Source organism: Macadamia integrifolia, chromosome 14, assembly GCF_013358625.1.
Source record: "Macadamia integrifolia cultivar HAES 741 chromosome 14, SCU_Mint_v3, whole genome shotgun sequence".
NCBI classification, from domain to species: Eukaryota; Viridiplantae; Streptophyta; class Magnoliopsida; order Proteales; family Proteaceae; genus Macadamia; species Macadamia integrifolia.
The window spans coordinates 11849413-11861918 of NC_056570.1; the positions used below are offsets into that span (position 1 = coordinate 11849413).

Sequence of the window (12506 nt, forward strand, 5' to 3'; positions counted from 1 at the left end):
GTGCATCACAGCCGCCAATGGTTTCAATGTCATTACTAGCATCTGTGAGAATCTAAGGCCTGAAAGAGGTTCTTCACTTGGTTGTGTAAATCTAAGACCTTAGAAAAGCAATCTCAACTTCCATCGAAACGACCAAAGCAGCTATAACCTTGGAAGGAGACCACTCTATTGAACACAATCCTAAAAATGATGCAGAAGGTAATGGAAAAACAAGAACGAGCAATACACATAAATTACGAGGTTTGGCAAGATTGCTTATGTCCTCGATGAGGTGAAATCCTAATTCACTATCAATGGAGAATAGGGTTACAAAGTTCGTCCTCACACCTCTCAGAATAGCTCACAACGAAAGTAAACTCCACTACAAATATATAGCGAAAACCCCTATTATCAGAAAGTACAAAATTGCCCTCAGTAAGCTGGACTGATGTTATTTGGGGGGCTTCCACTTGTACTCCGTGGATTGGACTATGACGGAATACAAGACATCAAACCCCAACACACTCAAATCTAAAGGATTGATAAGAAGAGTAGGAGACCATATCTATTGTGGATTGTGGAGTGATTAAGTCTTGCAAGTTGTCATCCCATATCACTCCTAAAGGACTCTACATTGCAAAGTGGAATGGGTGGATCCTCCTGTTCACATTTCCTTTAATAAGGAATAGACATTGACCGCCATTGTTGGTTGTGCGAAAAAGGCCGAATTGATTCACTTACTTGAACCTTGATCACCATAGTAATAGTATATTCAGTTTAATTGGTTATATTATATCATGTGTGGAATCAAAAAAATAAAAAAAAATGTGTGTGCGAACATAATATAATTTCCTACATGATCAATAATCAAGATACACTATTTGAGAGAGTTCATATTTGCCGCTATCGTTGGCAAAGCTTTTACTTACAACTGCATACAAGAATTAGAATCATAACACTATTTCGAGAAGAATTAGAATCATAACACTATTTCGAGCACATCCCAATTAACTGATTTTTATATGCCAGCTGCTGCTCCCAATCGCTCTCTTAGCATTTTCACGCCCATGTATCTGCAACATAAGAAAAAAAAAATCATTTTGAAAGACATGGAAGGAAAAAAACCATGAGTATAGGGTAGGATAAAATTTCCATCCCACCATCTGGAGATGATCTTAATTACACAAGGGGAAAAAAATCCCTTTTCTGTTCTAATTAATCCTTTCTAGCCCTTGGGCTTTTTCTAGTCTTAGAGTGTATTGATGTATTTCCCAATTCTGTCTATGTAAAAGGCGCCAATTTGGGATCACATTTGGAACCTTTTCAAGACGATCCAATAAAACCAAAACCGAACCACCCTATTAATAAATGGGATTGTTCTGGTATCTGATTTTGAAACAATAAATAAATGGGATGAAATGGTTCTAAGAAGGATTTCTTGACAATTTTAAAATGAAAAACTAATAACGGAGAAGTGGCTGGAACCGAAACCACAAGGGCCTTTTAAAACAAACATATAACCTTAATTTTAAGGGTTGTCATTATCAAAAGCTGTTTATCTGGATGGTTTGGGATTTAATTTGAAAGTGTGAAATTTTAGACTTAGTTTGTATTCTATGGAATGGAGACTTCCTTTTTTTAGGTATTTGGTGTGCATATTTATGAATGAATATTTGATTATTTGCATGCTTAAAAATATACATTTGATTATTTTTGCATGGTTAGGAAGGTATTTTTGGAATTTTGAACATTGTAGCAGTGCCTAGAATTATTTAAGACTGGAAGTTGAGTCGTCCCAATAATAAATGAAAATCACGTTTTGGAATTAGCCCCGTGGGGCAAAGCCAACCAAGGGAAGGGTTTGTTGCCAGGCTGCATGGCCCATACTAGCATGGGCCAATGGAACATGTATATGTGCATCCAAGGACATTTGACTCTACCATGTGAGAGGGCACTGGGTGCTGTTTAAGCAACATTCGTTTTTCCCTAATATTAATTAAGTATATCTAAAAAGGGAAAATTACTTGATTACCCACTTATGGGTTTCCCTTTACAAAATTATCCACCAAAAGTTTCAGTTAACAAAAATATCCAAAATTAGGTTTTCCTCTACAAAATTACCCACTTAAAGTTTAAGTTAACAAAAATACCCAAAATTGAGTTTGAGTTTACAAAACTACCCACACAAAGTTTCAATAATAAAAAAATACATGATTATATGTGGAAGATGAATACTTACTATTTTGGGTAGTTTTGTAAACTCAAACCTAATTTTGGGTATTTTTGTTAACTGAAACTTTGGGTGGGTAATTTTATAAACCCAAACCCAATTTTAGGTATTTTTGTTAACCAAAATTTTTTGTGGATAATATTATAAAGGAAACCCAAAAGTGGGTAATCATATAATTTTCCCATCGAAAAATAGGAGAAAAAAACACCCCTTTATCACACGGCTCCACCAACATGGGAAAGCATTATTTCCCCACCCACGGAGGCCACGCCGACGGAGAAGCGTTCATTTTCCCTGAAAAATAAAGAAAATTAGGATTTTTAATCTTACCTTCCCATCATCATGACAGTGGCCTGAGGATTGGTCCCAGGAGAATCAGTGAACGTGGAACCGTCGATGACACGTACGCCATGAACACCAAGTACCTTATAATCAGGGTCCACCACTTTTCCTACGTGGCAGCCACCGTGGTAGTGCCAGATGGTGATGACTGTGTCCTTACAGAACTGCTCCACAGATTGAGTATCATTGGTGTGTTTGGGTATCAGGTTTACATTAGCCTTGGCGCTCATATTAAGCAGCATATCACCCGTAAACACATCGCTATTCACTAGCTCTGTGAAGTTTCTGGTCCGCACGATCTTCTCAATCAAGCGGACACCGTAGACGCAACGCCGTAGATCGTAAGGATGGCTGAAATAGTTAAAGGTAACGGACGGATTCTCATCCACGTCGGTGCTGTTCAGTCGGAGCTCTCCGGTGGAGAAAGGTCCGACGATCTTCTCCAGAACGAAACCACCCATGAATGCTTCGCGAGGGAGATTCTGTTTATCTTCCTTGTAGGCTTTCATGGCTTCTCGGGTTCTTTGATTTGGTGGAACAGTGGAAAGTTGCCCAATCTGCCATTGTTATAGCAATCAAGCATGAATCAAATCAAATCAATTTACAAGTTTTTTAAATCCCCAATCTGTTTACCTCTGCGGACATGATTCCATGGTTGCAATGGATGCTATCGCTGGATCCTCCAAAACCGCTGCTAGCTTCGATGAAGACACCCATTTTGGTGATCCCCACAGTCTGGATTAGGGACTGCCGGACGGGAGACTTTGTGGGTATGAAGATGGCGTTCATGGGGTTGTCAGACATCCCTTTTCCGACGAAATCGTTGTGGAGCACCACCGGAATATTCATCTTCTTGAGGTCCTTTTTGGGACCAATCCCACTCAGTAGTAGCAGTTGAGGACTTCCGATTGCCCCCGACGACAATATCACCTCGCTCCGCTCACCTTCCAGAAAAGCTTTGTGTTCGTTTCCATTTTCGTCTTTAAATATCACTCCTACGGCCTTGGGCTCTGCTTTTGTATGATCAGTGTCGAAAATTATCTTTTGCACTGTGGCATGAACTAGTACACTAAGGTTTTCTGGGTTGGCGGAAGCGAGGAGATCGGCGGCGGTGTGGCGGTGGCCGGAGTTGTCGAAGATGCTGCCTCCAACTTTGGTGCCGTAGATGTGATCGTAACTGAAGCCATTGAAAGGTGAGACACCAACCTCCAGGAGACCATCCCTCAGGGCCTGCTGCCATGGAGCCAGCTTGGGCCAGTGAACAATCTGGTTCTCAATCCACGGATATGACTGGTTCACCAGCTCTGTATCCCAACCTAGTCTCTTTATGAATCTGCATACACAAATTAGTCCATTAATGGTTCATGACATCTTGTTGAAGCTCATCACCTGCCAATCCACCATTAACATTTTGCCTCCGTAGGACTGGGACAGCTGGGTCTGATCATACTGGATTTGTACGGTTCAATAAATGTGATAACTCATCCATGGCCCAACCTCCTTTTCTGTTTAGAAGGTGATTAATGCTCCTTTGATTAAGACGAATTAGGGTTCTTCACCAACTCTTTACACAGTTCAAAAATTAGTAAGAACTAATAAAGACCCTTCAATCCAAATGAGACAGCTTAATGACTCTCATTAACGGACAAAATCTAAAGCATCATTTTCGTTAAATCTTTGGCTTTCTTCCTCTAATCCAAGAATTACTTAACCATATTAATTTGCAGAAAGAGACAGTTAGAGAGAGGAGAGAACAATTTGGCAGTGGCTATGGTACAGTGACTGGGGCTGATATATCCCTAGTGTGTGACAGCATAACTTGCCATGTGTCTTACTTAGAGCTAAAATAATCTCACCCATTAACCATCTCACCAATAGCGTACTAAGCTTTGTTTGGCACGCATTTTTGGGATAAATTATGGGTCTAGAATGCATTCTGAAATTCGATTTTTTTTTTTTTTCTGTTGTGTTCTAGAGGATGGATCATTTGAACGTACATTCACCTATATGTACATGTTAGAAGTTTAACACCTGTCCTATGGGTGAAGAAGGGTATTTATGAAAACACATGAGACATGTGTTGGCATCTAATACATGCGTGTGCAGAGGATCTGAACTCTGTGTTCTAGACCAATAATCTATTCCACCAAACACAGTAAGGTTTATCGTCATTTCAATAAATGCAATAAAATTCGTTGGCTGTGAACACACCAGGGGTTAGATGGCTTTGGGCTTCACCAGTCAAGGGACAAAAACACAAAATGGTGGGTGATGAAAGAAAAACTTACCTAGTGCTTCCCCTTGAGTAGAAGCCAGCATTAATACAAGTGCCTCCACCCAAAACTCTAGCCCTGGAGTTAATGACCCCATCGGTGGAGATGAAAATCTGAGCGGCAGAGCTTGGTGAGGTGTCAGCTAGAGAGATATGGAAGTTCTCCAAGTATGAGACGTTTGGGTTTGAATAAGGGACACCACCTCTTTCCAGTAATAGTACCCTGAAGTTCCTTGAGAGTGTGACTGCCAGAGGACACCCAGCAGTGCCACCTCCCACAATTATGTAGTCATAAGCCTTAATCCTTCCATCCAATTCTGTTGATGATGATGAGAAGGAACTCGCTGGTTTGATGAACGGGTAAGGATGTCCCTTGTATTCCTCCTTCCCTGCACCATATGGATTTAATAACAGTAAAGAAAACAAAATCTTCGTAGATGATTGAAATCTAAAGCTTTGTAAAGTGAAATTTCCTTAAAACTGTTCAATACAAGATTACCCTTTTGATTTCCCTTACCCACCAGTCAAATATTAATTCTAACAGATTTGTGCTTCAGTTGGGGTTTAAAAATGAAAATCAGTAACTTTTGATGAGTTTTAAAAAAGAAAAAACATTTCAAGTGGGTTGAAACCATAATCTGAAAGACACAGTAACCCATTTGGAAAAACCAGTCAGCTTTTTCTGTTTTCTCTCCCATTTGAAGAAGGGAATAACAAGATATGTCATGGAAGCTCAAAAACTGTAAATGATGCTAATGAAACAAGTAGAAATAAAGAAGGGAGAAGAAGAAAAAAACCTTGAGCTGAGTTAAGCACACTGAGACAAAGGAGTATGTGGAGAGAAAGCTTTACAATCCCCAAGGAAGCCATTGAAAGACTCAGGAACAGCACTTCAGTGAAAGAGAAGTTCCAGAAATCAGGATCTATACCTTCTCACCCACTCTAAAGGTGTCTGTCTCTGGTTGGTTCTGTTGGCTGATAATATATACACAACACACAAAGCCAGGAACACTCACCAATTGTAAGTGTAGTTGATGGTGAGAGAGAGAGGGAAGGGGGGAGCAAAACTAAACAGAGTAAGACATTAATGGAGTTCATCAATGGACGGTTGGGGTAGGAAATGGTGCCCTTCCAATTAACTTTAGAGCGGTGTTTCCTAAGCCTGATCATCGACAGCTCAAGTCTTTCATTCATCATCAGTTTATAATACTCTAAAGGCAACACTACCCTCTCAGCCTTTTGTTACTCTTTACTCATCATAACTGCAATTCACTTACCCTACTAAACCGGAATCCATTAATTCCACACCCATTCCTTACACTAATCTAACATTATATTAAAAACCCACTTTCCCATCTTATGCCAAGGTTGAAGACAGTCCAGAGTGGTAGTCCCCAACTCTTAACACAGAAGCAGATCGCTACTCTGTTTTTCCTATGATCGGTGGTGAAGTAAAGGTTTTCATGGGTTGTTTGAGTGGTTAGGGATTGTGCTAAATCCGTGGCCTAGAAATAGTATTGAGTCCCCATTCCATGTGGTTGGACGATCAGGAATTTAAGGCCCCTGCCTTTGTTGTGGACAGTTGTAGGTTTTCGACAATCATGCCTGAGTACTTAACCGACATGGGTTACCATTTTTGTTAGAACAAACACCAAAGAGACACAAATTAAATGTAAAACAGATTTATACAAGACAGAGATATTCAATGAGGTTCACATATCGTTATGGTGTGCTACGTCCTTATGGAAAGAAAAAGATTACAATGGATATCTCTCAAGAGTACTCGATCTGTGGCAAGAATACTCTTCGAGAAATCCTAAAATGAAAAAACCCACAAATCTTATAATGCTTGATCAACAAGACGATAATATATGTATATATTCTTTCAAGTCAATCCGATCCATCGGATCACGATCAGTTGGGTATATCCTTCTGCTATCATTATTAAAATATATATATATATATATCCACACCAACATACAAACCAAAAGAGAGTTGTAAGAATTGATTGGAATCAAGATCAGGCTCGATCAAATCTGATTCAAATGGGATGATTCACTAATCCGGTTCCAATTCTTCAAACCATGATGATAATGGCTCAGCTGCCCTAGTGCTTGTGAACTTGACACTTTGGCCCACATACCCTACAAGCCGACTGAATGCCAGATTTTCTTGTCATGGTTATTTGAACCGGGTTCATTTGGTTTATGGGGTTGGTTTTAGACTTTTGATATGTACATCAGTTTTGAATGAGCGATCGAACCAAGTAGTTGTTGTTTCAAACCCACTTCGAGGTGTTTCTAAATTCTAATTTCCCTCGCTTGTTCCCCTCTTCGGTTATGTTTGGTTGCAAGAAAAAAATTATAAGGAAATGATATTTTTCTAACATTTTTAAGGAAAAAAAATTATAATCATTATCCCAAAGAATGTTATTAATTTTAAATCATTTTTACTTAGACATTTTATTTTATTTTTTATTCAAATATTTTAAAATAAAATAAAAATTACATTTATGAAATATTATTTCTATTAAATATGGTAAAATATAATATTTTTTTTGGTAAAGAAAATCTAAATAATTTATAGAATCATGTTAAATAATGATCACAAAAAATTATTTTTGAGCTTATAAAATTTTAGTTTCTTTTACAACAAAAGATGTTTCTTTCTGGAGGTGAGCGGCGCTTGATAGAACAGAGTAAAAAAATCAAAAATCAGTGATCATTGGATTCCTCTATTCGACCTAGGGCCCTAGGCTAGGCCCAGGCCTAATTTGGAATGTGGGGGATTGTGACGACTGTTCATTACTCCTAACCATCAGAACCCTTCATCTATTCAGAAGATAGTAATTTGTCTAATTTAAGGGTTTGATTTAGTCCATATCCTCAATTTTGATTTGCTATTAACTTTTCATAACCTACAATCCCCAAAGTTTCCCAAATTCAATAATTCTCTTTTAATAAATAATTTTCATTTTCAGGTACCCACCATTTTTTTTTTCGGTAATACAGTATCCACCATGACTATTAGCTATATTAGCTATCAGGGATCTATTACTGTAGCTTATTACTGTAGCTAGTTTTCTGATTAACGGTTTATAGGAAAAAATATTGAGGGTTTTAGGGTGTGTGCAATTGTATGCACTTACTGCATCAGTGTAGTGAGCATCGAGTGGTTGAGAGCCCTTGGAGCACAAGCCTAGATGTTTTCAACCGTTCGATGTTCATTGTACTTTACTGCTTACTATAGAAGATGTGGACTCTTTTAGGGTTTGCATCGACAAAGTAATCTATTTAAAAAGGGGGGGGGGAAGTGAAGAGAATAAACTTACTATAGCCTTGAATTATATTATATAAATCAGAATAGGGTTGGATCGAGTCAGGTTAGGTCGGGCATAAGCCTTAATCTAGGCTCAACCAAACTTTGATCCAGGTCAGTGTTTTTCAACCCTGATCCACCCTTAAGGTCAAAAATCATAGTACATACCATGTTCGAGCTCAGAGTGGACTAGGGCGAATCCGGGCTATCAGCACCAAACATATACCCATACTTATAGAGTTGTCATATTATGTAAGCCATTCGTTTACCCATCTTACTCATTTAGTGACCTAACGTAATCCTCATTTGAATGATAACAAATAAAATAAAATAAAATTATTCTGTTTAGGCCAAGTGTTTTGGATTGGTACGAAGGACATACAGTTTTCTTAAATGGGGAAGGACTAGTAAGGGTAGGGCATTGACAAACCTATACTCTATGGGCCAATCCTACGGGTTTAGAATCTTAGACTTAAGTACACCTTCCACTCAATTATGGGGTTAACGCAACTGTTTTTGTCCTTCAAGTTTAATGAAAATATGAGACATTACCAGCATTCAATTATCTAGTATCTAACGGCTACAACATTTAATTCCCTATCTGGCACAGTGGCACTGGTAGGTCGAGGGAGAAATTGGTAGCCTGATCTTTGTGTGCAACATGTCATGTCAAAGATTATAAAAAAATAAAAATAACACTACTCGACGGTTTGCAAATGCCAAGAAATATGAGAAAGTGGAACTGGGGCATGGCATCAACAGATTCCATTTCATTATGTGTTTGCACAAACGCAACACTGTCAGATAACGTTGTTTTCCCAAAAGAAAGTCATAGTTGAGAGTTGAGGACTATAATGAGTCCCTTCTTGTCTTGCCTCCTTGGCTCAGGTAGCCAAATATGGAGAGCCGAGCTTAAATCTATGGAATCTGATTGGTATTGATCTCAGTCAAAATCGATTTGGATTAGTCCATATTATTTGGATCGGTTGGTATTGTCATTACTTTTTATAAATAAAACAAAAAAAAGTGATGATATTACCCTGGATTTGATATCGATACCCGATCTAGGATATGCCAGATATTTGTATTGGTATCGATTGCTATTTATATGATCCGGCCAATCTATACCAACTTACATTGAGAATACGGTCGATTGAGGATGAACTTTTAGCTTAGTGGTAGGCAGCTAGTAAGGTAGTTGGGATCTAACAGAAGTCCAGAGAAGGTCATTATTTTGACCATCTAACCCCGCCCCCACCTTCTTGAAATATAATAGTAGTAGATTAATACTTAGTAATATATATGGACCAATGACCCCTTTCCTTGCCCCTCATGGGTCTCTCTATCTAGCCCCAATGTGGGTCTTGCACGCTTAAAAAGAGAGAGAGAGAGTGAGAGTGAAGTCGACATATCTTTTGTCGGCTAAGCTACAAAATAGGGCTTCAAATTTTTCAAGAAAGTAGAGTACGCACTATTATCGAAGTATGGTACATATTATGTGTTTACTTGGGGAGAAAATGGTACATTTTTTTATTGGTGAGAAGAAGAACTATTAATTGATTCGTGAGGAGCTCATGGGTGAAAGATTACATAGGTCTCTCAGCCACAGATTGGAACATGGCCATTCTGTTCTACATGAAATGGACAAGGCCTTCCGGACTAGAGAATAGGCAACAATGTTGAATTCCCTAGGAATAAAAGAAAAGGAGCAACCCTCAAAGTAAGGAACAATGGTCCTGATATCCCCAATGATTCCTAGTATCAAAAGGGGAGGAGCATTTGCTGGGCTGTTGATGAAGTTCACCAGTTCTTGACAGTCCGATTCCACTGTGATAATGTCTATCCCTTCCGAAATACCCTCCAAGAGGCCCATGCGCATGGCCAAGGCCTCAGCCTCCAAGGCGCTGCTCGAAGGTTGGGGTTGAGAAATGGCAACTAAGGGCCGCCCTAGATGGTTACGGAGAATAGCACCAAGGCCGCCCATTTTTGAAGAGGAGGACCAACACGCATCTGTGTTAAGCTTGATTTCCGGAGCATAAGGAGGAGCCCATTGGGGGGATAAAGGAGACGGAGCAGGCTGGGTCAGTGGCCAAAGTGAGAAGCCCTTCGCTGAAGCAAATTCCGCACATGCAAAGGTGGCAGCTGAGATAACCTCAAGAGGGGTCCAGCTTCTATTTCCAAAGATCAGATCATTTCTAACTCTCCACAAGGCCCAAGCAATAAAGGTGTTCAAGGAGGTTAAGTACCTCACTGGTTGTTTGCCACATTTTTGATAATGTTTCCAGTAGCCAACCCATTGATGTAAGGCAACCGCAGCTGGGTCGAGCTTGAGGGATAGCGGGGAGCCAAACCACACCACTTGGACAAAAGGGCAGGAAAGGAGGATATGCTCTGGGGTCTCCAAAATACCATCACAGCGAGGGCAAGATTTATCCAATTGGAGTTGGCAGGATGCCAAGTTGTATCCAGAAGGGATGCCATTGGCACAAGCTCACCATAGGAAGGATTTGATCTTGGGAGAAAATGGTACATATGTATGGAAAAACATGAGAATACATGCCAATAATCAGAATTGTATATGATTGATTTTGAATATGAAATTTAACATGTGACTTATCCATATAGCATATAGAAAGAGGGAAATATTGTACTGCTTTATATATGGAAAATATTGTCCCATTAATTGCTACATGCATTTAAAGTTTATAATAATTAAAAAAAAAAATCTAAAGTTTATACTGGTGTACATTTCAGTCACTGAAACTATCATATAAGATATTTATGATCATTATAACAATAACAACAAAACTAAGTTTTGAATATCCCTAGCTAGGGGGCAAAAGCAAATCTATTTCACTCACTGGTATGCAGTACAAGGTTCATAGTGGCTATAAAAAGAAGGCTCTGGCAGTTGTAGTTGTTGTTGTTGTTGTTGTTATTTTTTTATTTTTTATTTTTTTTTGTGCAAGGTAGTTTGTTATTTATACATGACATTGAAAAGCTTATTAAAAAAAATATATATTTGATTGTGTGAATTTGTTATAATCGTAAAGATTACACATGTAAATTTGTAGAACTTCTTTTCATAAATATTTTTGGGGAAAATGTTTTATGTCTAGGAGCAAGGCCTATGCTAGTGCACCCTTGTGTCTATCTCTCTCCTCCCATTATAAAATGATATTTTTACCTCTATATTGGGGGAGGAGAGAGATATACCCAGGAAGTGTTGGTTCAAGTCAAACTTACTAATGCAGACCAACTTTCGACACCTCTAGTTGTGGAGGTTTTATTTTGACAAGAAAGGCTGGTTCGGCCAGTCCTTATCATTGAATATTTGAAAGAATCTCTAAATTAATCACTTTTCAAATTTGGTATTGAAACTGAATTGAGGAGAGGACAGCCAATTGAAAGCCAAAATTTGGGCCCATCAGACTTCTAAGCCCAAAGAGTCAATTATGGAGGTCTAAGCCAACCGTGTCTAACTGGAATCCTTCAACTGATAGGCTGAGGGGATTTTCATTTTTTCCTAATACCTTTTTTTTTTTTTTTTCCCAAACAACGGGTATCATACTGACCCCACAACCACATGGACATGGTCATACATAGTTGCATAAAACAGGTCATACCAGGGTTGAATGAGAACCATTCAACTTTTATTAAAAGCAATAAAGAACACTAAACACTCCCGTGTGAGTGGCCCAAGGTGTACCTAGTATGAGTCAAACTTAGGATATCTGAGTTTACGACTCGTACCAAGTTCATTGCTCACCAACTGCGCTACTCCCTTGGGTCTTTCTAATACTTGTGCAAATAAATTTAGATAAAAAATTATTTTTATTTTAGAAAAAGAAGCCTAGAAAACAACGTGGTTTCTATACTCAAACATAAGGTGGGGTAAAATGACAACCCCACCTTCACAAAAAAAGCAGAAATCTCAACCCTATTAATGCTTCCGAATGTGCCACATTTGTGTCCATGCTGGTGCAAGAGCCACGTTGCCTTTAAAAGAACCCTCTCTCATTTATTAAACCACACCAGATAAAACGTTGTAAGGGTTTAAATGGTCAATACGTTTGATAGTGTTTCTATCAGCTCTTAGATTTTTAATATATATTTGTTCGATCTGGTTTGGTTTCAAATCGATAATTGGTAGGCCCATGATATCAAACTGCAACCAATTACTTTTATTGACATGCATGATCGGGTACTCTCAGTCGTTGGATGTCTTGACGCCCAACTGAACGTAAAGGAACAGAAACGTATAGTTTGAGTTTGTATACGATATGCGTGCATCTTTAGCTACGTACACATACGGTATGCGTACTCTGTGATAAGTTTGTAACTTCCCATCGCTCGATGGAAGAC

The 12506-nt window shown here is 38.8% G+C and overlaps 1 protein-coding gene across 1 annotated transcript; it reads right to left on the bottom strand.

Moving 5' to 3' along the window:
- Nucleotides 1–809: 809 nt before the first annotated feature.
- LOC122061971 (protein HOTHEAD-like) lies at nucleotides 810–6216 on the bottom strand. Its single transcript, XM_042625571.1, has 5 exons — nucleotides 5621–6216; nucleotides 4840–5212; nucleotides 3185–3884; nucleotides 2540–3108; nucleotides 810–1052 (listed from the first exon to the last, which is right to left on the bottom strand). The coding sequence occupies exons 1-5, from the start codon at nucleotides 5691–5693 to the stop codon at nucleotides 998–1000; spliced, it is 1770 nt and encodes a 589-aa protein (XP_042481505.1). The 5' UTR covers nucleotides 5694–6216; the 3' UTR covers nucleotides 810–997.
- Nucleotides 6217–12506: the final 6290 nt, after the last annotated feature.